Source organism: Diadema antillarum, unplaced genomic scaffold, assembly GCF_040938485.1.
Source record: "Diadema antillarum isolate AM-2024a unplaced genomic scaffold, OU_Dant_1.0 seq00001285_RagTag, whole genome shotgun sequence".
Lineage (NCBI taxonomy): Eukaryota > Metazoa > Echinodermata > Echinoidea > Diadematoida > Diadematidae > Diadema > Diadema antillarum.
In genome coordinates, this window is record NW_027272064.1 from 304,251 (window position 1) to 331,127 (window position 26,877).

General features: G+C 38.6%; 1 protein-coding gene across 1 annotated transcript; it reads right to left on the reverse strand.

Moving 5' to 3' along the window:
* Positions 1–7,771: 7,771 nt before the first annotated feature.
* LOC139707936 (uncharacterized) lies at positions 7,772–26,083 on the reverse strand. Its single transcript, XM_071619931.1, has 7 exons — positions 25,607–26,083; positions 19,420–19,684; positions 17,957–18,161; positions 16,706–17,300; positions 10,855–11,095; positions 9,515–9,719; positions 7,772–8,340 (listed from the first exon to the last, which is right to left on the reverse strand). Exons 2-7 carry the CDS (start codon positions 19,603–19,605, stop codon positions 7,772–7,774), a joined length of 2,001 nt encoding a protein of 666 aa, XP_071476032.1. The 5' UTR covers positions 19,606–19,684; positions 25,607–26,083.
* Between the last annotated feature and the right edge of the window lie 794 nt (positions 26,084–26,877).

Consider the following 26,877-nt stretch of genomic DNA (forward strand, 5'->3'; position numbering starts at 1 on the left):
CTTCACGAAAGACGCATAATATGAATGTTTTGTGATTGTATAACGTATGCTTGTGTTTTGAGTAACAGAACTTGAATTTCGAATGAAGGTACGAAGGATTACTGAAGTATGAAAGAATAAGGTAGGAATGCCAGAAATTGGACGTCCTGTGTCATTCCGCGTTGTGTTAACAGTAACGCGGGATCAGTAACTTAACATGGTGTATAGGCGATTTCGCTTCATCAGTGAAGATGCAGAGTAGTTGGAGAGTGCCCAATGTTCTTTATTCCGAAGGTTCGTTGATCCAAAAATGAAATAAGGTTTGTTATTCCGAAGGTTCGTTAATCCCAAAATGATATAAGGTTTGTTATTCCAAAACACCAAAGCTCTAAGTACCTAGAGGTTCGTTAATCCGAAAATGAAAAAAAAAGTCCGTTAATCGGAACATTATTTTGTTGCGTTATTCCAAAGATTCGTGATTCCAAAGGTTCGTTATTCTGAAAATGACTTAAAATGTATTGTTATTTCGAAGCTTCGTTGATCCTAAATTGAAATAAGGTTCATTAATCCGAAGGTGGAAAGACAGTGCATACTAACGAGTCTTCGGAATGACGAACCTTATTTCGTTTTCGGATTAATGAGAATCAGATTAACGAACTTTATTGTCGGATTAAGGAATCTGTATTCGTCCCGTTATCATCAAACGCAGCTGAATGTTACTGTTATTCATTTCGAAATGTAATAGCAAATATCCGACATTATTATCCATACAGAGGATTTTTAGAGCCCAAATACAAGTGTTATTTTGTCGACGCACCTCATAACCTCCGACCCACTTAGAAAGTTTGTTGTACTCGACCAATAATTTTGGCCGAGGCGACCAATATTTAAAATATTGGAGGGCAAGAGGGGATTCCCCAAAGTTTTTTATAAACTGCACCGTGATTGGTTGAGATATATACGAGATGACCTGAAATATGAAGTAAAAACGTCTGTGATTGGTCAATCATGAATTAACTAGAATATCGTTTCTTCTAAAATTCTGTGTTTATACAAACAAATTTCATATGTCAATTAGTTGAAATTGTTTTTCACACAATTTTTCAAAATATCACTTTCATAACAGGAAGTTAAATTTAGGTTTGATGAAAACAAGTTGCATTTTTTTTTTTTTTTTTGTGCATGCAGGCGCAAGGCGACGATTGATCTGCAGCTCTGCATGCTCAGCGCTACTGCTAGATAGCACGCGCGCGATATAATGTAGCCGGCCGCCGCCGCTGCGCTTGCATTTGCATGCGCGATATGCATATTACAGTTACTGTACATTTACGTACGTGTGTACAAGTACGTTATATACAGCACAGTAGGACTAGTTGTGGTAGTAGTAGCCTAATTCGATCTTTCACGATCTACGGTAGATGCGACGTGAATTGTTTCTGAGATCTCGGATACAAATACATCTAATTCTGGTCTAAATTAGCTAGATATCGGTCTAACAGTAACATGACGGCTACCTTGGATGATAGATCACTGTTTTATCAGAGACTGAAGTGGATTAACTTGCACTGAAGAGTGTACATGTACCATACCCCATGTCAGGATCACTACACAGTAGGAACAGCACTCGGAGTCGGAGACAGAAAGGGTAGGACTAAGTGAAAACATTCTTTGCTAAAATCCTCTGTAGGATAATAATGATGATATTGAATGTCCTATTTTCGATTAATACAAGGAAATATTGGACTCGCTAAGCAAAATATTGGACTCGTCTTCGACTCGTCCAATATTTGTGCATAGCTCGTCCAATATTTCCTTGTATTAATCTCAAGGCCATCCAATATCATATAATTATTTTAGCATCGTATGGAGCAGAATATTACTACTATTCACTTCCATACGTAAAAACAATCATCTGACATTTATTTTAGCATCTTCCGGAGCTGAATGTTATTGCTATTTTCTTTCGAAAGTAAAAGCAAACATCCGACATTTATCTTATTTAATCATCGTACGGAGTTGAATATTATTCGTATTCATTTCCGAACATCAAAGGGATCATTACGAAAATCATTTTAGCATCTTCCGGAACTGAATGTTATTACTATTTACTTTCGAACCTAAAAGCAAACATCCGACATTTTATTTTATCATCATGCTGAATAAATTTGCAATGTCTTACTATGTGATATTGTGGTATATGTTATTATCCGTTCAAACATTCTTTTCAACGCGCTGCTGCAGATTGCGCCTTGCCGTCAGGGTCACCAGTTCCGTACTCTCCATGCGTACCTCGTCTCTTCCCGTCTCTCTCTCTCTCTCTCTCTCTCTCATTTTCTACACAGATTTGCCGCCTGGCACCAATGGCTCGATACAATCATAGCTGTACATGTCACTTGTTGTGTTTTGCTGAATATAACCTTGTGATAGATTTTGATTATATTATTTGTATAGGGCCCCATTTTCTCTCTCTCTCTTTTCTTTCTTTAAATCAACAACAACAGATTTTGATTACATAATAGGCATACCCCGCTTCTATATCCCGCTATGATTTGGTACTATCAAATCGCCTCGGGTCTAAACTTTTATGCGTTCTCTGTTTCTTTTTCAAAAAAAAAAAATTAGTTACTCTGGGCTTACAGCCAAACAAGCTTGCTTTCATGTAGGTCTCGTCATAACTTCTCTTTGTACAACCCCATTTCGATTTCGGCCCGTTATCATCAAACGCAGCTGAATGTTATTGTTATTCATTTCGAAATGTAATAGCAAATATCCGACATTTATTTTAGCATCGTATGGAGCAGAATATTACTGCTATTCACTTCCATACGTAAAAACAATCATCTGACATTCATTTTAGCATCTTTCGGAGCCGATTGTTATTGCTATTATCTTTCGAAAGTAAAAGCAAACATCCGACATTTATTTAATCATTGTACGGAGTTGAATATTATTGTTATTCATTTCCGAACGTCAAAGCAATTATCTGACATTAATATTATTCAATAGCATCTTCCGGAGCTAATTGTTGTTGTTATTTACATTCGAACATAAAATAAAACATCAGACATTTTATTTTATCATCGTACGGAGCCGATGGTTGCCGCTGTCCATTTCTAAAAGTAAAGGCAAACATTCATTTTTTTTTTGGTGGCCCGATGGGGCTACCAAAATCTTCATTTCTGAAATTTGGGTGGCCCGACTTGCGTTTTTGGTGGCCCCGGGCCACCGGGTCACCGTTAGTGTCGAGCTCTACATAATATATATATATATATATATATATATATATATATATATATATAATGCTATTTCCAGCCATAAGGGGAAATGCGGATTAAATGATAGTTTGGGGGGAATTTTGATAAAAAGCATGAAAATATTCAGAAAAAAGGCAAATATTGCCCTTTTTGAAAAATTATGTATTAATATTGGCTCAATGCAGAATTGAACTGAGAAGAGCACAAAATGGATCTTATACCACTAAATTCTCTATGTTAATGAGAAATTTTTTTTTTCAGAAAAAAAGTAGATATACCTAAATTCCCCCAGTGACCTGTTTTGTTTTTATGCACGTCCATATATGTACACGCATTTTTTTTTTGCATCCCTGCCAATCTCCCCTAAATCATATTGATGGTACAGTCATCAATCTATGCACACTATGCCATATGTGCCCTAGTAGTCCCGAGGCCCAAGATCAATGATAAGACTTTGAAAAACATTATCAAAACCTTAAGGGAATTCAAAAATTTCCCCTCTGGAACAAATTCCCCATAAGATACCTCGTTTTCAGACGTACATCCCCCCTATGGACGTTTTTATACTTAAAGTCTCGGTATAAGTCTATTAATTAAATGGTCAATTAATCTTTTACTATTGTTACCATGTATTGTCCTATATTCAACTGTGACGATTATTCGTAGTCAAGCAATTAAGCTTACTAGTACTTTTGTACAGAAGCCATCGCAAAAAGTCTGGGCAACTATAGTGAGGCGAGTCGCGCGCATGCGAGCCTTGCCTAGTGGCACGATCCCTGTCAGGTGACTCTATCCAGGGACCGTACGACATCTATGTTCTAATCCACACAACAGCACACTCCGTATATAGAATAGCAGATGGGCAGATAGATAGATAGATAGATAGAACTGATAGATTGATAGAAGATAGATAGATAGACACACACACACACATATATTCAGAAAGAGAGAGGGAGAGAGAGGAGAGAATGAGGAGGGGGGGGGGGGAGAAAAATGTGACATGGGCTGTTCAATCTGATACACAACAGTTTTATTTCATTTTAGTAGGAGACGTCACTCGCTGCGTGAGTTCGGAATTAATGAAGCATAAGACGTGTGTTGAGTATGCGATTCTGCTGATTGGCTCGTCATCGGAGGTTTCCAAAAATAGGCGTGGCGTTTATAAACTGTATCGCTATGATATTGATATTGATGTTGATATTGATATTGATATTGATATTGATATTGATATTGATATTGATATTGATATTGATATTGATAGCGACAGGTGTATAATTATATACAGACGACAAGCCTTAACCTCGAGGTTAAGCTTGTAGTTAGGACTGTGTAGACGCACTCGTAGTTAGCTAACCTCGAGGTTAGCTCGCTGCTAGAGCCACGAGATATCTTAGGGTTAGCACTCTAACCACGAGCCGCGGGGGTCCCCACTCGTAGTTACGCACCGTAGACACAAAAATCAATGCACTCAAAGGGGCAGGAGTTTAACCTCGAGGTTAAGCTTCGTCGGTGGACGCACGTCGAAATTAGAGGGCAAGAGCTCATTTGTCGTCTGAACGTAACTAATATGTCACTCGGTCATACGAGTGTGACTTGTATACAGCCCAAGGAGGTGGGGGGGGGGGGTGAAGGCAATGTGTCCCTACCATATTTTCATTTGATGTGATTGGTTTGATTTACTTCTGCATTCCTTCTTTAACTTTATACAAGAATATAACACAAGGCAGGGAGGTGACAAAGTCAATTAAACAAAGTTCCTGAGTAATATTTGAATAGTCGCATGGACATTGGTTGATGGTTATTAAAACAATAATGAATAAAACTGTTTTTCTTAATGTTAAAAAAAATTGCCATTCATCCTCAACTTAATTTCAACCAATTTGGTGACTTGCCCTGCAAGTTTATTGCTAATATTTTGCATCATAATCTAATTTTGTTTAATATCACTAGTTGCCGTAAACTTAGAACCATGTCAGTCGGATTTTGCGTGTTTTTTAGTTCCAATTTCAGCTCACAATATGCGTTTCCTTGGCAGTAATTTGCTCAAGAACAAAATATAAAGTAATTATGCTAGCGAGTGATCCTGAAATGGTCTTTTCATTATTTCCATGTTTTTTCATGTGACAAAAAGGCATCAGAACAATAGATGGATTAGAAATAGGTTAATTGATAAGACAGTATTTTGCAAAGATCATTTGTATATCGTATTATCAATCTACAAATTCAAGATTTCCAGTGTTAAGGAAATTGATACCTACAAATGCCCCTATCCCAAACAATGCATCGTAGGTCTCATACACAGTCATGTACTCGTATAACTTTGCTACGCAGTAAATAACGCCCCCATGTGGTAAACCTGACAAAATTTCAACCTAAACAAATACAATGTAGTGGAGTTTGAATTGCTCTCCTTTTGTGACCAATATGAAAGTGATTGGTCTAATGATAAAGATATTTCATCACAGGAAACATGATTTTAACATATTTTCTATTTATTCATTAATATCGTGGTGAATACACCCAATATATGACCTTGAGAAATTTCAAAAGTGGGATCCTGTAGAGAGTTCGAGTTGCTCTAGGTTTACGTGTCAATTATGACAGTGATACATCATATAACAAAGACATAACCCCCCCCCCTCTTGGGCCTGGGAAAGGTCTAAATAGCTTGGACTTTATAGGCTTGAAGTCTCCTCTTATACTTCATGAACTGAAGGACTATGGGACCTGGAAGATACACGCGTGACTCCATGGCATGAGAAGAGGGCTGTTGAAAACATTTCATGTAGCACAGTACGAACATGATGTACGTATATACTGTCACTGCAAGACCCATACCAGCTTGGAAATCTAACATCCTCGTTGCGTAACATAACGTGACACTATTCTGCTGGCTAAAAGCAGAAGCTAGAATATTTACTGGCTTCTAGACCCGGCGATGGTAATAATACCCAGATATTTTGATGCGTCAGTCATATATTCCTTTTCGTCTTGACCCTGTTTCTTTCTTTTAATGATAGCTGAAAATCTACACCAGTACACGAATAAAACATCCTCATTGTCGAAGACAGCAAAAAAACAAAAGAATTCTCAACATCAACAAAAACAACATTCCATGCATGGAACCAGGCACTACACTAGCACATTGCAGTGGCAACAAAATCCTGGTGTAATACTGAAAACCATTGACTATAGATATGGCGATGGGAGTATACGCAAAGAAAAGAGAGGAAAGATTAGTGCAATTCAATTTCTCAACTTTCAATATCAATTTATTTCTATAACTTTTTCTAAACTACAATATCGGAAGCACAACCATTATCATCATTTTATGTTAAGCGAAATGTGAATTAAGTAACATTTGAGAAAAAGGACACACAAGCACAACTACGGGATAATTATTATGCAGTTCTGCTTGTACCGTTGCATGGAGTGCAGACTATTTCTTTTCCTTTTTTTCCTTTGATTTTCCTACCTAGTGTTTTTTTTTTTCAATTAATATACATAATGAGGGTTGATAACATGAAGAAATCATTTCATAACAAATTAACAAAAAATGATGTTTGGTAGGATTTACACAAAACAAAATGCAAAAAAAAAAAGTAGGTAGGGAGTGGATTCATGAATGACCTGGTTTTATCGCAATGAAAAGGCAGTACTAGTATTTGTTAATATTTGATGTGGTTATGCTGAAAATGATTTTCAACATGACTTTATTCGTTTCTGTGAGATTTGTCAAGAATACAATACATACATCAGTTGCATGTTCTTTATACATCGACGTGAATAAGCACTTAAATCGGAGTGAGATGAGAGATTTTTTTTTTTAGTAAGAGGGTCGGTGACCTAAAAATACACTTGAAAAGAAACTTGGGACTGAAAAATCACAGCTTATAGAAGACATGAACTAGAATCGACCAACCATTTTGGTGATATTCTTCTTGCTAGTAATACAGAATATTGGTTACCATCTCTCACATGACCTACTACCAATTTTCTGCTTCTTTTAACAAGACAGGTTTTCATCCTACCTCTTTCTTACCATTTCTCTATCAATATCACGATAGAATAAGTAAATCTTACTTAATATAACAACCATATATGCCTATATTTTAAAAAGAATGAAATTATAATATCCTCACAAACTAAACTGCCATTCAATTGAAAGATAAATGATAAATGAAATTTCATCCACATCCTGCTGACATACTAAAAAAAAATATAGGTTAGATATATCATACAAAAGTGTCATACAGAAAACTATATACGTGTAAACTGGAAGCATGTTTGATAGTACATGGAATCTTCGTTATAACGTAGACCTAAAAATACAAAATTTACCTTGCTATCTGGCTTTAGGGCCTAACTGTAAGGTTTCGCACTACACCAGAGCTCAAAAAAAAAAAAAAAAAAGAAATGTAAAGAGTTAGAAACTAGAAAGTGTTTTAAGATTATTTTGTTATATCCGACCTCTTTATAACGAGGTTCCACTGCGTCAGGAAAATTAATGAGAAACACCTAATCAAAAAGACACAATATCAGATCAGCTCGAAAAAGAGGGCTGACAGCCCAGCGGCCATCAGTAGCAGCATGGAGGAGAGATACCGTACACCCTTACAAGGCGCGTCTTCATCGCAGGTTTCTGCAATGGCCGTGGTGGCCAGCGTCTCCAAGGACACCGTGTAGGAGTGGTTGCCTGCGTACGAGCACGGGCCACACGACGCCTTGTTGATGCATAGGTTGTCCGGTACGCAGTACCCGTACACGGCCACGAAGTAGTAGCCCGCGCAGAACGAATCCACGTCTGGATCCAAGACGATCGTCTTTCCTTCCGACTCGGCCAGTTTCCATGAGTAGCTGTGGATGATTGGCGACTGCTCGGTGCGCGACACGATGAGGTCTGGGTAGGCGTAAGAGTTGGGGCACTCGTCGGGGTCATCGCAGTTCTCCAGAGTCAACATCAGTTGCACGCAGCGAGACGGCAAGCAAAAGCTGTAGTAGGAGTAACCCATGGCATCCACTCGGCCAGATACTGAATCCCCGACGGCGAGGAAGTCATGAGGTGGGTTGCTATTTACGTGTTCGGCAAGGACGGTTACTCGAACAGCTGAGAAAAAAAAAAGGAGCACAGATAGGTAAATTATTATATGCATCAATTGATTTAACATGTATTTGGTATATAGGCCTACTTAAGGTAACAAAATAATCAATTGATGTTTAAATGAGAAAAAAAAAACGGCAATGTTACGCCTTTCGTTTTTATTTTATTTTACATGATATAGTATAGCATGCCATATAGCATCCCATTTCAAGCCTTCAAGAATAACTTTCTCAGGAAAAGACCACCAGGACGCCCTCCTGCCCGCTGGAGAGACCAAATTGAAAGAGACTTGGGCATTCCCCTAAAAGAGGCTGAACATCAAGCCCAGGGAAGACCAAACTGGAGAAGGATCACTCGTAGGAGAGCAAAGGGACACACTGTCCTATGCAATTAAGTCAAGTAAGTCAAGTATAGCATGGCCATAGATACAAATATATAACGGGGAATCGGTCACATTAACGAAAGTACAAACTCTACATCTTCCGTAGATGAGCTCAGTTAATGGTTAGATCTATGTTTATCGCATCATTTTTGTTGAATATGTGGACTAACGCTCTACACAGGAACTTCTCGGTTTAAAATCTATATCCTATCGCGATGAGTAAAAGCAAAGCAAAGAATTTACAATAGTGAAGGAAGCTGCCCATCTCTTGTAACAGTAATCTTGGTTAAACGAATTAAGAGTTAACATGTTAATGTTCTTTTCAAAAGAGTAGAACCTAGTGTGTATGGATATAAAAGTGTATAAACTCTGCATAACATTCCTTATCTCTGTGAAAAAGCAGGTAAAGAAGGCTTGGTTATGTTTGTGAGAGAGTGTGTGTGTGTTTGTGTGCGTGTGCGTGCGTGTGTAAAATGACAGTTACGTGTATAATGGTAGATGACGGAAGCCGTTGTGACGCAGAGTGCATGAGTGTCGAGAACTCGGGCGATTTGAGTGTGTTTGTGTGTATGTGGGGGGGGGGGGGTTGGGGCCGTTACGTTGTCAATAGTGAGATTGTAATTTCCAAGTTAAATCTAAAGGAAATTCATGATGGGCGACTCGATAAGATGCTTTAAATTTTTGTCGTAATACTTAGAAATCATCAACGTACTGCAGTTTCAAGCACATAATGTAGTAATTATCATTCCCCCCTTCGGTTATTTGCTAATTGACAGATGTGTCACCGATCTCACTTACGAGCAACGTCGACGCCAGTATCGTTGGAGCAGTACCCATATATACCGATGTAGTAGCTGCCGATCTGATACTCTGGGTCCCAGCTGTTGATGGTCAGTGCCTCCACTCCCCATTCGTAGGATATCCAGCCCAGGCTGTCAGAGGTAGGGAACTCTTCGGGCGCCTTGGAAACGTAGATGTCTGCCTCACCCTGCACTGGCGTCATCTGATTAGGGGCGAACCAATAATGCCATACAGTCAGCCATAGACATAATCTGATAATTAACGACCTCTGAGAAGTAATAGGTCTGCATAAATCTATTTTGCTTATTGTACCCATATAGTTGCATAAATAGCATTGTGAGTTGTTTTAGGCAGTCTGTTAGGGAGGTAATGAATGCTTGTAAACAAGAGACCAAAAAAAAAAGGGGTAAGCAGTGAGGATAAATAAGTGCCTTGTCGAGGGGTACAGTCACTGCTGCCGCGGGATTCGAATCAAAAGACCTCATTATTGATAGTCCGTGGTTAACAGGGGGGGGGGGGGGGAGAAGAGACACGAGCTATTCAGACTGTCAGCAATGTCATGCATTGCCACTGAATAGCAGACACCGCTGGTTGCATAGGTTCGAAATTAATAGGAAGCTTTCGATTTTTAAGACGACGATGATTGCGTTGGCCGTCCTCCCCTCTCCCTGCGCCGTGTTGCAAAGTACAGTCAGCTTTAGATTACGCAAGGACGCAGCTTATACAAAGTGAGATGGCGCCCCGATAGGACCATTGCATCAAGTAGCTCCATGCGGTGTGAATTTGAGCGGACGCAAGAATAGCTCGGAACCGACAGCGCGAATGAGCAAATTTGCGCGTGTTCAAAAGAGTTTTTGTTTTATTTTTCGTTCTTTTTTTCTCTTAATGTCCGCTTCGCGAAAATCTAAAAGCTTTCTAATGAAGCACAAGGCGACGGTTGGATACGAGTCTGCTTATTGGCTCAAAACCAACGAAAGATAGATGGATAAATAGATAGAAAGAGAGAAATAAAGAAAGGAAGAAAGAAAATAGTGTATATTATAGACAGAAAGATAGACATATAGATAAAAGGGAGGGTGAGAGAGAGAGAGAGAGAGAGGGGGGGGGGGGGAGGGTGAGAAAGATACATAGGCCCTTTGCTATCCGTATGCATTTCAGACCTGTTTACTGCATTGGAAAATGCCACACAAATCTGCTGGGAAACAGCAGTAGCTAGAATTGACTGGTTTCAAGACTTAGCGAAACCGACAATTTACATCAGCATAACAAAATCATCGGTATCATCAGCGACAACAGCCACGCGAGAAGAAAGAAATAAAAAGAACAAAAGCACTGACCGTTATACGAAGGTCCCTGCATACTTGGGTGGCCTCAACTTTGAAGTACAGGTACTCTTCACAAGGCACCGAGTGTTCGGCCGACGTTGTCCCGAGGGTTAACTCGATGTGTTCGCCTTCGCCTTTAATGACGTTGGCTAGCATCAAAAGAGCCACCAGGGCGATGTGGATGTCGATGGCGCGTCTGGACATGGTAATCGATCGTTGGACTGGAGGAATGAAGACTGCAGGCTTGGCAAAACTTAGAGGTGCCAAAAGAAAAAAAAAAGAAGAAGGGGGTAGACAATACAGTATTTTTTTAGTATAAAAAGGCTTTCGTGTTTTCTCCTGGGTTCACACCTTCAACATTGCTCAACTGGTTGTGACAAGAGAAGGGCGTGTTATGCATGGTCAGGATGCATAATAAATCATCTTCGCCTAAATAAGTACATGCCACCCCTCCACACACACAAATGTGTTTTGTTGTGCCTATGCCTAAGTTTCGTTGTATTTATTTTGTAATACTTGAGTTGCTTAACTTTGATTTGGTTTTGATTGCTTTTGTTCACAGTCTTGCCCGCGTCAGTCCCCCCCCCCCCCCAAAAAAAAGAGGGGGAGGTGAATCTGCCTATAAGGCAACAAGGGCTACAACATTAACAACAACAACAATACCAACGAGCACAAACCTCTTACAAATTGAGATTGACTTTTCATTATTCATGGTTGTCACGTCCATGCTCAAATTCACATGACCTTGCACCTACGGATAATTACAACAGTGCTCGTGTAGGCTGACATTTTTCTTCTTGCGCTTGGTTAAATCACTTAAAAAGAAAACAAAAGAAACTAAAGAAAATGAAACGCGTAACAGAGTAAACAAAAATACATTCTCGTGACCTGGAACTTGTGCTTGATTAATTTCAACTGTACGGCTGGAAGAGAGTGCGGTGTGTGATAGTATGGCACTGCAAAATAAATACAACTTTTGTTATCATTGCCATTATTATCAGTGTTGGTGTTGATTCCGGCAGGTTGACATATTATAATGGAGCAAACAAGGCACAAGTGAGGAACACTGACAAACCATGACCCACGCTGTGTTCTTTGTACACCCTGTGCACACTGTAATAGCCTCCTGTGCATCGTTTCATGAAAGTTGTCAGCCCCGACAAGTTGTCAGTGTCTGACAATTTCTGTAAAATAATTGGTTTTGATTGGCTAAGATCAGACGCCCTGTTCACCGACTGTTACTATGGTAATTGTCAGAGGCTGATGACTGAGTCAAGGCTGACAACTCTCATAACACCTTGCCCTGGAAACTGTCAGTCATTCTAAGCTTAATGATTCTCTGCTAGAAGATTAAAAATATATAATATGCATGCATTACATTTCTCTTCCTAATGAATTTATATATACATATGTATATATATATATATATATATATATATATATATATATACGTATATAGACCTGAAGATATTCCTCTGATATAATGATCAATAAACTCGAGTAGTGTGGAGATAATAGGTAATCTTCTCTTGAAAAGGAAAAGAGTAGATAGGTACTTCTATGGCTTTTTAAAGTAATTTTGAATACAAGATGCCGATCATTGGCTGACTATGATGTCAACAATAAAGTGGACATAATTACACACGACTTTCATGTCTATATAAAACGTCTTATATGCATGTGTTCATCTAAGTATTCATTTCTAACTGACAGGATGAAAAACCTTTGACTTGTAACGATATGTGCTTTGTACATGACGCGCATGAAAACCTGAACGTTCATAAAATTTATATACAACTAGTACACATCCAGTTGACGGTTGACAGCGCGGGGGCCATTTATGGCGAACGAGACTGTAAAGAGTTAGGCAGCACCTTCATTGCCATACGACAAAAAAAAATGGCCTTACAGTTATGGTGAAATGAGAAAGATGCACAATATAAGAAAACATACCAGCGAGTTCTTGGGAACCGGAAAGGTAGAGGACTATTCCAAGTGTCAAACGACGAATAACCGATGCCGTACAAGGCATGCACATGGAGAGAAGACTGTAAGCGACGACTTGTCTAGCTGTCACTTGTTCTAATGATGTGGTGCAATCAAAGACACGCCCTTACTATTATGTCTGATTGTAACGCAAAATGGGAATTCAGTATAAAAAAATTGGGATAAGGAAAACGCACAAGCATAACCCCCATATTAATTATGCATATGTGGTCGTCTTGCTGGGATGCACAGACTATTGTTCAGAATTATCTCACTTTTGTTTTCCTTCGCGCATGAACAGCGTGTCGGCATGCCTCGATCATGTCAACAGATTTTTCCTTCGACAAGGTCTTTCCATCAACCTGGCACAACATTCCTAGACTTACACCAAAAACCAAAACTCATCGTACGTCCGACGAGGGGAAAAAGATTTAAAACAATAAAAAAAAAATACTGTAGTACATTGTTTACACCATCAATCTGTACATCTATCCCTACCAACCACGGGGATAGACTATAGAACTAACCCATCTCTCCAAATCTCCAAATGTTCCCATTTTTGCAAGTAAAACCCAAACTTGCCTGCTCTTATCGCAAATTTCTTTTCCTCCTCCAGAGAATCCAAAACAATTACTGTATCTTTTCCTTCTAGGATGGGATATTTATTACTCTTGACCGAAATATTACAAATTTCGTCAAAGTTATCAAGGCATTCACACACTTACTTCTATTTGAACTGCTTTGTGAGCTCGAGAAAACACCCCTCCATTCTATATCCTTTAACTCAACCAAATAATAACGTTCAATAAGAAACTGTCATAGTATATCGGCTTTACCTAAACACAATTAAAGACGCACGCACGCACGCGCCCGCACACACACACACACACACACACACACACACTCACACATACACATCCAGAACAAAACCCAAATCAAAAACTTGGCACGCAGGCTAGGATGGGCGTTTTAATTACTGACAATTAAGGTTAAGAAAGTGAGCAAACTGCCTAGAGAGCAGCATCGATACATGCAGGATAAGAATTATCATTTATTGGAAGCAAGACAAGCAATCCAGGAAAGAACATTGCCGTAGAAATGAGACTATTGCATCTTATCTTTTCACGAAAGATCAACGAGGGTAGATTATTGCTCAGTGTCACACAATATTCTACCATGGCATTTACAGACCCTATTACTCACATGGATTCAAAGAAAGCTCACATACCTACTTATCACTGGCGCAAAATTCGAGAAAGATAAAAGAACAAGAACAAAGGTAAACCACAGCATGCAATTACTTTAATGTGTGAGACTTTAAAGACTGAAACTTATGTAAGAACTGACCTCTCGTGTCAACAAACTTTTCGCTCAAGATAAACAAGTTTAGTTTCGAAGTCTATTCTTTGTCCTTTTGCAGAGTTTGAAGATTTTTATTTCATTTTATCCTACACTATAATGTGTGTGTATGGGGGGGGGGGGGCAATGGTAGGGACCCCGGGGATTCTGGGGAAGTAACTCCACATAAAATCTTGCGTTACAGTAGCTTTGCTGGTTATTTTCTATGAGTTTGAATGCCGTTTTACGTTCGAGCAATTCCCCACGTTGTCATTTTTGTCGCCAAATATTTCATACACTTTGCAAGCCCTCCGCTTTGGATATAAGTTATATAGCCAAAGATAGAAATCTCAGACGATATATATATATATATATATACTAGTATAAGATTTATATATATACTAGTATATATATATATATATATATATATATATATATATACTAGTATATATATATATATACTAGTATATATATATATATATATATATATATGCCCTATAAACGTTCCTGGTATACAGTATATCACTCCTGCATGGTGCACTTCCATAAGAAGCTGATATGATGTGTGTTTGCATTGATGATTTGCGTATATACTCTATTTCCGTGCTTTTCAACCGGTGGGCAGCGATGTCGGGCAAAAATAAAATAAAAAGGGTTCATATTAATTTTGATCCATCTGGGCCACGAGACAGTACGTAGGAGGCAAAGTAGGTCGCGGTTTGAAAAAAAAAAGGTTGAGAAGTGCGGCTCTATGTTACACCAAATATACAAGCAAGATGAAAGAAATGATACATGTATACATTGTACAACTAAACTCGAACACGAATACGCTGAATACACACACTTTTCGTTGTCACTTGATTCGCATTTGCCGCGGGGATGAGAAACCTACTAAAGTTAACTACCACAAATATCAATATCGCAGTTGGTTGAGTGATTCTATGATTTTAAGAATTGCAATCCCGTTTCGTTCCTGGTAATGTATATCAAAGTACATTAAACACTACGTATGTCAATATCTTCACATCTCCTTCAGGTGATGAAAATGAAAATAACAATAGGTGCCTTTATCAACCCTTTTTCTCGGCAGAAACAGGTTTTCCAAACAGCTTTCAAGAAATTTTTACGATTTGATTAACGCAAAGCTGTTTTGGAAAGCCCTTTCCGAAAGCCTTTCCGAAAGCCGCAATTTTGTGGCTTTCGAAACAGGTTTCCTAAACAGGTTTTCAGAAACCTGATTGTAAAAGCCTTTTGAAGTTGATAAACGCAAAGCTGTTTTGAAACTTCTTTGTAGTATTGTACTGCAGTTACGAACAATGCACGCCTTTTTGACCTCTTCTCCTCGGGTCGAATTGCGCAATGCAGCTGTGCAGTGACAGGCCAGTTATCGTGTTCGCGAAGAGTTGATAAACACAACTATTTTGGAAGCCGTTTCTAAAGGGTTTTGAAAGTCGTTTAAACAGGGGAAAGTTCATAAACGCAGCCAATGTCGAAATGAAAACAGTCTGAATTGCAATTTGCCCATTTTGTAAATTTCACTTGCAGTTATCTTGTCTGATACTATTATAAATGCGAGGCATTTCAAACATGTTACAATCATTACTCAAATACAAGTTGATTCAATTAACATTACATTGAGATATATCATTCGTCAGTAAGAACACTCTATGTACACTTCGTAACGTGTTTGGAGCTTTTCTACTCTAAAACGAATACCTTGCAATAGTAGACATCAAATGGGGGAAAGAGCCTTTACGTCTAAGGAAACTGTCACGTCAAACACATATGTAGCGTTACCATTGTAACCATAAATTCAACAATCGGCATATATAGATAGCTATTGGCAGAGCTGAAATAATTCGGGTCTTCAATGGTCCTCTAGAATAAATCGATTACCCCTTTTTAGACTCATTTCCCACAATTCATACTGCTATATTCATAGATTATTGTCAGTTGACTGTGGTTTATGATAGGTGATGAAACTCTTAATACCATCTATTACAAACTATCTGAATCGGCGGGAGTTCGGACGACCTTTCTTTGACATTACAGTTTGTGGCAATGCATTTTCAAATTGTCCTCTCTCTCTCTCTCTCTTTTGCACAACTTATTCTCGAAAATGAGTCTGTCTGTTCTTTATTACTCTGGTACATGATGTGTATTGCGTAATGTTCTTGTACATACGTAGCTACATAGATCAGATATTTTCAAGCGAACGATTTTTGTAAAAAAAAATAATAATAATTGTAGGCCTACGATGAATAATAGGCTACCAAATACTTGTCGCAATTGCCAAGTAATCCCAGCACAAGTGACATGCCAAACTTACCAATCTGGTGTCAGAGCAGAAATCTAATGTCAACTTCATAATTTACGTCCATTTTGTCAGAACTTTCTTTGCTTGGTTTTCATTAGCTAAAAGTCTCTACAAGAATGTCCTTATCTTGTCGCCACTTCACAGTGAGTTGCTGACATGCCACGGAACATGTTCTGAGAACTCTGAGTGCAATTCTTGATGTGGAGTTCGTCCTGCATCTACTAGCAAAGGAACGCCGAGAACTCGTCTGAGACGAACGCGGCGATGAGGAAGGAAAGGGTGAGAACTGTGATAGACAGGGGAGCCATGGCGACCGCCGCCCCCGTACACAGCTCCAGCGGGGCCTTCGGTGTGCAGCCTTCCGTCACCTCCTCGACGTTCAGCGAGAGAACGTACTCGGTGTTGTTGGCGTACGAACATGGTCCGCACGTCGTAAAGTCGGAGCAGAGTGGGTCGGGCGTGCACCACCCGTAGACACCGACGAAATAGTGGCCCGGGTAAAAGTCGGGGTCATCGTGTTGCAGCGCCACGCTGCGCACTTCGATAGACGCCAACTTCCACGCGTGGCTGTTGATTGTGGGCTGCTGAATGGAGCGAGAGACGAGCAGCTCTGGGTACGAATAGGACGTCGGGCACGTGCTTGGATCCAGGCAGTTGGTGAGACCGACGTTGACATTGACGCAACTGGAGGGAAGACAGAAACGGTAGTACTGGTAACCATCGGCCTTAATGTTGCCTGCTACAGACCCGTCGATCGGAATCTCGTCGTGTGGATGCACTGATTGGACGTGCTCTGCGATCACGGAGAACTGGGCAGCTGAGTGGAAAGGAGAAAAAAAAAACTACATAAATCGAGTGTTATAGGGATATTCCCTCATCAATGCTGGATGGGCAAGTTTGCTTGTTGCTCATCAAAAAGAAATAGGCCTATACGAATATGCAGCAAAAAGAAAAGAAAAAAGAAAAAGCACGGCCAACCACTCTCGAGAGCAATCTAAAGTCACCGTGTAGACCTATACTGATATGGCAAGTGTGTCAAGAGTTTGATGTAATGGACAAAGAAGTCGAATATTTTATCTTTTTGTTATCTTTTTCATCGTTGTTAGATGAGGTTATTATCCGTGAGGTGCTTTTCCTATCATCTTAAGTCCTCTCGTACTATCGTAATTGTGCTATATACTGCTTATTCTATGCTGACACAGTTACATGACATTTTGGACAGTCATACACTGTATATGTATTTGTATATATATACCATATATATGAATATACATATTTCGGTACTGTTATTTTGGTTTTGCATTAATTGTCCTTAAATTATTGTGTGTACTAGTTTTCTTATACAAACACCACCAGCGCCCTTAGAAACACCCGTATAGAGCGCCATATGAATGCAATTATTGTTATCATCATTATCATTAATATCATTAAATACAAAACAAACATTTGGATGTATATCCCCTGCTCGCTTACGAGTGCTTCCGGTTCCCACGTCAGAGCCACAATAGGACAGGACCCCGATGTAGTAGGTGCCGAGCTGGTACTCGGGATCCCAGCTGGAGATGGTCAGTGACTCGGAACCCCAAGCGTAGGAGGACCAAGCCAGGCTGGTGAACACGGGCGTCTCCTGGGGCCCACGCGAGATGTAAAGGTCGGGCTCGCCGGCCACGTGGTTCACCTGAGGAGGACAACGGGTGCGAGTGTATCACCCGGTCAAATGAGTAAAATCTTTCTCTACCAATCAGCAGCATCAAATACTAGAAAACACAACATAAACTGGAATCTTGCGATTGATGGTGGTGGACCCTTTGATTGTAGAGCTTATTCTTCAGGTCCCAAGAAAAATTAAGGCAAAAAACTATCATGTATACTAGTAGGAAATATCTATCTTAAGTATTTGGGTTCATCTAGAGAAACGAAGCCAAAATAATAAGAAGGGGGATATGTCTATTGAAAGACAAGGGCAAATGAAGATGGGGATTAACACGCATTGTTTCATCATAGACAGAGAAAAGGAAACATACAACGAAGTTTGTTTCCACCTTATATCTCAAATGCTTGAAGTTAATGTTTGAACTGATAAAGACTCCCGATTACAGTCATCGCTTCATAAGTTTATCAAAGTATAATCGTGATTATTACTATATAGATATATTTATCATCGTAATTCTACATAAATGTTTGGAATTATTGTATAGAATAATAACACGAATGATAACATTGAAAATGGAAGAAAAGTAAAAAAAAGTTTCTGGGTTAAGAAAGGTTATCTTTTCTCTCGCTTTCAGACACATTGTCCCACAAGAGAGGGACTTATTTGAATTAATCAATTCCTTTCATGTCGTTTGCCTAAAATATTTGTTTTCCACGGAGCGTCTGTGAGCTATGTTTTCCCTTATCTCTAATGGATTATACTTGATATAAATATCTGCATGACGCTTGAGACACAATTGATGCGACTGACACATTGAACAAAAACATGTTTGTAAACGAGGACAGCGATCGGAAAATCGGGCTCAAAGAACAGACAGAGTTTGTCGACTGGGGGTGAAGCATGACATAGAAGTACACTCGAATAGAAGTCAAATAGAAATCACGATGGACCTTTCTGAGATGACAATAAGGGATGATCAACATAACGCACCGAGAGTGTTGACTCTAACCGTAGCTGTGTAAAGTCACGTTTTTCTGCAACAACTTGAAAAGTTCGACGATCTTCATCTCCAGAGGGGACTTGCCATACTTAAATGTTTTCGCACTTACGTGATGACTATTAACTTAATAAAAGAATTGTATACTTTATTTTGAAAAAAAAAGGTAATTTACAGAACAAACATCTAACAGCAGCGGATGACCGGCAATGGCTATACATGTATTTACATCAGAATTAAGCTGGAGTAAAATATGTCGAGTCATATTTTGGTTATTTCACTTACTCTTACACGTAGATCTTCACAGGGCTCGGTGGCTTCCACTGTGAAATACTTGTACTGGTTGCAAGGCACTTCGTACACTTCCGTCTCCACGCCAAGAGTCAGGGCGACGTGCTGAGCCAAAGCGCCGCTGAGGATTGAAGACAGAGCCAGGAGAAGCCAGAGACATTTTGCGACACGGGTTACCATGGTGACCAATGGACACACCTTAAAGTGGATGTTGATGGTCTGTTTCGTCGAAAGTATTGCCACTGATTGCGATGTTTACCTGCAGTGGTCATTCAAAGGATAAACGACTTAAAATGACTTGTTATGAAAACGGCAAGAGTTTTGAGATTTTTTTTTTCAATTTGTTGTCATGGTTGTTGCGTGGGCGTGAATGGTAAAACGTTAAAGGAAAAAAAAAAACAAACGAAGCAGTATGAACATTTTTGGACTTTGAATTAAATGTGACTATAACTATTCGTAACACATTATCTGTTGACTCTTGTAATCAAACTGCAATTCCAATACGGGCAGACACGATCGACGATTGCACGATGGGGGTCAAGATCGAGGCATGGAACTGCACTCGATCCATTTTTATCTCGTCCTCTTGTGATTTGCCAAAGCTATGAAGTAAATAATAACATTATGAAGATTACAACGGGGGCTTCTTGTAGACGTGCTTGAGCTTGTTATTGATGTTACGTCTTTCCCGATCCTTTCCCATTTGAAATCAGATGGGAAGATCGACCCTCCTTACGTCAGTTTACAAAGGCCATTATAAAAATCCCTCAACAGTTGATCGGCTGTAGTGGCTACTACTATTTTACATGTAATATAATTGAAAGTTGAGATTGCTGTAACTTCTACAAACAGTTAACTTAGATCAAATTTATTCATTGTGCTATATAGATACCTATACCCACCCTATATAACACTTCTCGAACACATTTCTGAAAACAAGTGAAACGAAACACGAACAAAACACATACGAACATAGGAACCTACCTGTACATGACACGGTACCGTGCACAGTTTCACAGTAAACGCACACTTACATCGTACAATTCCCCTTTCTGCTTAAAAAAACCCCCACGAACTCGTAATTTTGATTACAGCTACGATTGCAAAGCTCTAAGCTTGTATAGTTTCCATTGTCACAAGCGGGGTCACAAGCCCTTGCTATTATAGGTCATGAATCAGGCAAGGTTAGGGTTTGTCCCTCAATCGCACAATATCATTAGTCGATGAGCTTGAAGCTTTCGGGAATTACAATAGTGGCATTAAGCACTGCATTTCCACAAAAATCTAATAACCTTGTAGATGAGCATGCGCTTAGCTCATTTAAATCGAGGTGACCCATCAGTGACCATACATGAATGCAGAGCTCAGAGGTCGATATGATAGGACGTGGAGCTCCCCCCAGCGCATATCATTTTGTCAAAACATATCAACACAACAACAACAACAACAACAACAACAACAACAACAACAACAACTACAACAACAACAACAACAACAAAGGCCCATCTGTTTAAAATACTGTCGTTAGTATTTCACACAGATGTGTAATGTAAGTTAACATGCATATACTTACAAATATAAGACACACGTAGATTCAAGATTCAACTTTATTTTCACCTCCATCAAAATGAACAAAGAAATTATGTACATTGCATATGCACGGGATATTTGTAATACAGAACAAAATTTGAAAAGGTACATAAAACAATTATGAAAATGAGAAGTAGATGCGATTACATCTTTGTTAAATACAAAAAGCGTATAATACAATTTAGTCAACTAAGGATGAGGATGGAAGTGGAGGGTCCCACTAAGAAGCAAAGCTTGTACGATATGGGACCCTCAGAAAATACACAAAACATCAATATAAAACACAATAAACGAACCGATGTCAACTGACATCAAGATGATTGGGAAGAGAAAAAGAGAGAAAAGAAAAAAAAAGAGGAAAAAAAAGAGAAAAAAAAAGGGAGAAAAAAAGAGGGAACTATCAGCATGTGCCATCGTGGACGCAAGCAATCTAGATTTCATAATGGGTCAATCCACGTCAAATCAACCAATTTTCAGACAATTTGTAACCCGACCCCCTTCAATTTTCTTTAAACTCGCACCAAATGTGCCCCCAAGTGTCTGACGGAAGATTCTACAATATTTTGCCCCAAGGTCAAACGGTTGCTAAGATACGGCCTCCCATAGCAACCAATGCGTGGCCAAATAACCGAGTTTAAATAAAATTTGCTATTTTTGATTGACTGCTGCAGCCAAGTTAGATGAGATACATTGCTCATTTTCTGTAAACTTGAAGAACATCATGATACTAACATGCACAATATGTTACGGCACGAATCTGACATTCGGTTATTGCGCAAGAGGTCACCGAAAATGGCGTTAAGCGTCAACGTTAATGTTTTTGGGTGCATGTTTGGAAGCTGATAACTTCAAAATTCAATTAGCTTAGAACCCAATATTATGCATATATAGAGACTCTCACTTGCTCTACACACCTACCAAAATTCGGCCAAAAAGTAGTGCTCCGTTTTCTTGAAGAGCGCCCTCAAAGTTGGCTTTTTTCAAAAAGTTGCCAAGTTCAAGGTCACAAATCACCACTCGTCCCATCGAGGAGTGACACCAATTTTTGTGTATTGATAGACATTTACCTATATTTTCATGGGTTACCAAAAAACTTTTGTAACCGGAATGTTTAACAGCTTTTTTATGCATTTGAAAATGGTCGTAAACACCCAAAAATCGACGTAAATTGACATATAGGGTTTTCAGCATATTTCAAATGGTGATAAATCAGAGATGAAGTGCCAAGACACAATGGTATCTTCTGTGATGATAGTCTGTAACTAGTACCAAAAGGACATACATAACAAATTGTTTTGTCTTATTGGCAATGACCTTGAAAATGCAGCTGAAAATCACAAAAAACAGTAAATTGCTCAATTTTCCGTGACCATAATGGTGCTAAAGTGTGTTTACATCAATTTTTAGTTGTGTGTCATTTCAGTACTCATGGTGACTTTAAGCTGAAAACTGCTAATCATGTTCCATTTCTATTCTATTTCAAGCTACAAATAATATTTGAAGTCGTCTCCAGATATTTTGACCTTGACATTGTTCTGAACACAGCTGTAAATTCCTTAATATTAGCATTATTCCCAACACACAAGTGATTTACAACTTTGCACACCATTTCAAACTTGAATTTCTCTCAGACAGACTGCCTGATCATATTTATATTTACAGTACTGGTAGTCTGTAATGAGCATTTAGAGGATGTAGTATCAACTTATTTGTCTCAAAGACATTGACCTTGAAAATACAGCTTAAAATCATAAAATCAATATTCGTTCAAATTTGCAATACACACTTTAATTAAAAATGGTGTTTACAGCGATTTTGAATTGTGTGTAATTGTTATATATCAATGATGTGTTACAGCCTATAACTGCTAATTATTTTCCCTTTTGTTCCACTTGAGCTGCAAATAATATCAGAAGTCATATGTACATATCATTTGACCTTGACCTTATTTTAGAATAGCCATAATGCCTCAAAATGAGCATATTCACCACACATTGAGCACTACAGCACATTTCAAAATTGATTTTCTCATAGACAGAATGCCTAGTCATGTTGATATTTGCATAAAGGTAGTCTGTAATGGGTACTTTGAGGATTTATAATGCTCAGTGCACACACTTACAGTAGTGTCCAATTTATCCAAGTTGTATGCCTATAGAAAATGGATGCATAATCACCATTAACATTTTAGCCATAAAAATAGAATGATCAAAAGAACAAATTTCAAGACTACTTCCATCCTAATAATGTCACTGACTTCGAATTTCTGGTTCTGAATTTCATACACTAGGCATTCTGTCGATGAGAAAATCAATTTCGAAATAATGTTGTAGAGCAGTATCTTAAGGTGTTGTGAATATATTCTTATGCTCAAAGGCATTTATGACAGTTTTTAGAATAATGTCAAGGTCATATGATTTTTGATATTATTTTTGGCTCAAAATGGAACAAAAGGAAGAAATAATTTGCAATTATCAGCTGTAACTCATCATCAATATAAAAATCATACACAATTCAGAGTCACTGTAAACACCAGGCTCTAATAATGTGTATTGCAAAATATTTTGAACGATTATTGATTTTTATGATTTTCAGCTGTATTTTCAAGGTCAATGTCATTTGAGACAAATAAGTTGATACTACATCCTCTAAATGCTCATTACAGACTACCAGTACTGTAAATATAAATATGATCAGGCAGTCTGTCTGAGAGAAATTCAAGTTTGAAATGGTGTGCAAAGTTGTAAATCACTTGTGTGTTGGGAATAATGCTAATATTAAGGAATTTACAGCTGTGTTCAGAACAATGTCAAGGTCAAAATATCTGGAGATGACTTCAAATATTATTTGTAGCTTGAAATAGAATAGAAATGAAACATGATTAGCAGTTTTCAGCTTAAAGTCACCATGAGTACTGAAATGGCACACAACTAAAAATTGATGTAAACACACTTTAGCACCATTATGGTCACGGAAAATTGAGCAATTTACTGTTTTTTTGTGATTTTCAGCTGCTCTCAAGGTCATTGCCAATAAGACAAAACAATTTGTGATGTATGTCCTTTTGGTACTAGTTACAGACTATCATCACAGAAGATACCATTGTGTCTTGGCACTTCATCTCTGATTTATCACCATTTGAAATATGCTGAAAACCCTATATGTCAATTTACGTCGATTTTTGGGTGTTTACGACTATTTTCGAATGCATAAAAAAGCTATTAAACATTCCGGTTACAAAAGTTTTTTGATAACCCATGAAAATATAGGTAACTGTCTATCAATACACAAAAATTGGTGTCACTCCTCGATGGGACGAGTGGTGATTTGTGACCTTGAACTTGGCAACTTTTTGAAAAAAGCCAACTTTGAGGGCGCTCTTCAAGAAAACGGAGCATACTTTTTGGCCGATTTTTGGTAGGTGTGTAGAGCAAGTGAGAGTCTCTATATATGCATAATATTGGGTTCTAAGATAATTGAATTTTGAAGTTATCAGCTTCCAAACATGCACCCAAAAACATTAACGTTGACGCTTAACGCCATTTTCGGTGACCTCTTGCGCACTAACCGAATGTCAGATCCGTGCCGTAACATATTGTGCATGTTAGCATCATAAAGTTCTTCAAGTTTACAGAAAATGAGCAATGTATCTTATATAACTTGACTGCAGCAGTCAATCAAAAATAGCAAATTTTATTTAAACTCGGTTGTTTGGCCACGCATTGGTTGCTATGGGAGGCCATATCTTAGCAACCGTTTGACCTTGGGGCAAAATATTTTAGAATCTTCCGTCAGACACTTGGGGGCACATTTGGTGCGAGTTTAAAGAAAATTGAAGGGGGTTGGGTTAACACCATTGGTTGATTTGACGTGGATTGACCCTAATGTAAAATAAGTGATAAAATACAAGCTGGATTGAATGTAATGCAAAACATTTTTTATACGTAGTTATGTTGGTAAGAATGCAGGAGAAAGAGAAAAACACATCGTTATATTTAGAACACAGACAGGGACATACTTAGGAGGACTTATGTAAAAAAGAATGATGACTTGACTGAGATGATAAAGGGAAACTAACTCTGTTGGATGTCGTAGGCCTATAGAACTCGCTTTTATCTACACTGGCGTAAAACATTATGTCCATCAAGCCTTTAAACTGCTTTTTATCATCCTCTGACTACAAATTGAAGGGAAAAAATGACATGATATTGTGAGATGAATAATTCAACGAGGTCAAGGAAAGAATGGTAATAAATAGGCTAAGATAAATCTTGGTTTACGGGAACGAGACTAACTTTTTATTATTATTTTTTTTTTACACTCGTCTGACAAACAACCAAGATACAAATAAAGTAGCAAAAATCAATATCAGCATCAACAACCAGTCGATTGCGAAATATGAGCATTTGATGAACCGATATGAAATTACTGCTTTGACTACGTACAGTGTCACATGTGCGGCTATCTTCTACAAAATATTAATACTAATAGTATACAATGTGCCGTACGCTGTTCTTGACATGCACGAATTCCAAAGATCTGCCACCCACCAGGTTAGGACAAGCTAATATAGTTAAGGAAATATGCTCACCTCTTGTTTAGGAGTATATAACCTCTGAGCTCTTGGAATCGTATCCTGGACCTCGTGATACCTTTATGCCGTTAGACTTACATACGATTACACAGTGGAAATGTCTATGTAACAGTCTATTTGAGAAGAATGTTACTCAACTTTGTTTTTGCGTATCTACACAGACTTTATCTCCGTTCTCGGTAGATTTTCTTATGGCGTGCTGTAGTCCTCGCGACGAAAGAAGATAATTCGTAAAGAGCCCTCCCAGAAGCTTAGATAACGTATTCCACGTACAAATAAAAACCCAGTCAATGCAGATTTGACTCATCCGTGTCGTCCCACCGGGCTCTTGTATCTGCAGGAACCAGGACTAATACATCTTCTCAGCACGAAGTACGATGCTATACAGCTAGTAGAACAAATTGACCGCCCAAGTATGCTTAGCAAATATATGCGGAGTCATACCTCATAGAAACACGAAGCCTATACTTGTAATACCAAACCCTGGCGGGCTTGCAATAGTGTACCTGAAATCGAACTTTGTGATGCTTCAGGTTATCTACAGCGACGTGAACAAAGGGATTTACAAAACATCATATCTCGACCCATTGTAGCGATCTCCTCATGCGATCACAGTGTAGGAATATCAAATCCATGTCCTGGAATGCAAACGAAAGGTTTCCTCGTATTTCCTGTTTTCACGCTCCTCTATTCAGGCCACAGGGAGATGCATTGTTCGGCAACAGTACACCCGTTTTATTTTGTTTAATTGACATTCTGAACTTGCATTGTGGTTATTATTCTTTTTAATTGTAGAATTTAACCTTGTTATGCCTATCGAAGAGGTCGTGCACTGTCAATTTTGGCCCCCATGCTTAGATTTAGAGGCAGAGCAAAATTGACCTGATTCGGTGAACAACGAATACATTTTGGTTGATATATGAAAACCATAAAATATAGATGGCGTAAATATCAAAACAGTTGATTTCAACTATGCTTCGTATTTTCTGCGAAACAATGGTAACAATTAGGCCTCATTCATAAAGTTGCAGAAACAATCAGGTAAGTGACATTAACGAATATATCGGAACTATCAATTTTATCAATAGTCACTAGCGTACCTGATTTGCTTTACTTATCTTTTTTTTTAAGTTCGGTGGTTTTCTCGTGATGATGGCTGTATCAAATGAAATATAGGCTCGTATGTATAGGCCTATATTCTTTCCTCAAAATAGATATCAGCGGCGGGCCCGCAGGAATGTTTTTATTACGCGATGTATAGGTGTGGG

What these genes read in the sequence shown, in the direction of transcription:
- LOC139707936 (XM_071619931.1), bottom strand. Translation starts at nt 19,605, where the DNA reads ATGGTAACCCGTGTCGCAAAATGTCTCTGGCTTCTCCTGGCTCTGTCT. An exon ending in GTGAAGATCTACGTGTAAGA is followed by an intron (nt 18,162 to 19,419) that starts GTAAGTGAAATA and finishes TGTCCTCCTCAG; the next exon opens with GTGAACCACGTGGCCGGCGA. An exon ending in TTCTCGGCGTTCCTTTGCTA is followed by an intron (nt 11,096 to 16,705) that starts GTAGATGCAGGA and finishes GGCACCTCTAAG; the next exon opens with TTTTGCCAAGCCTGCAGTCT.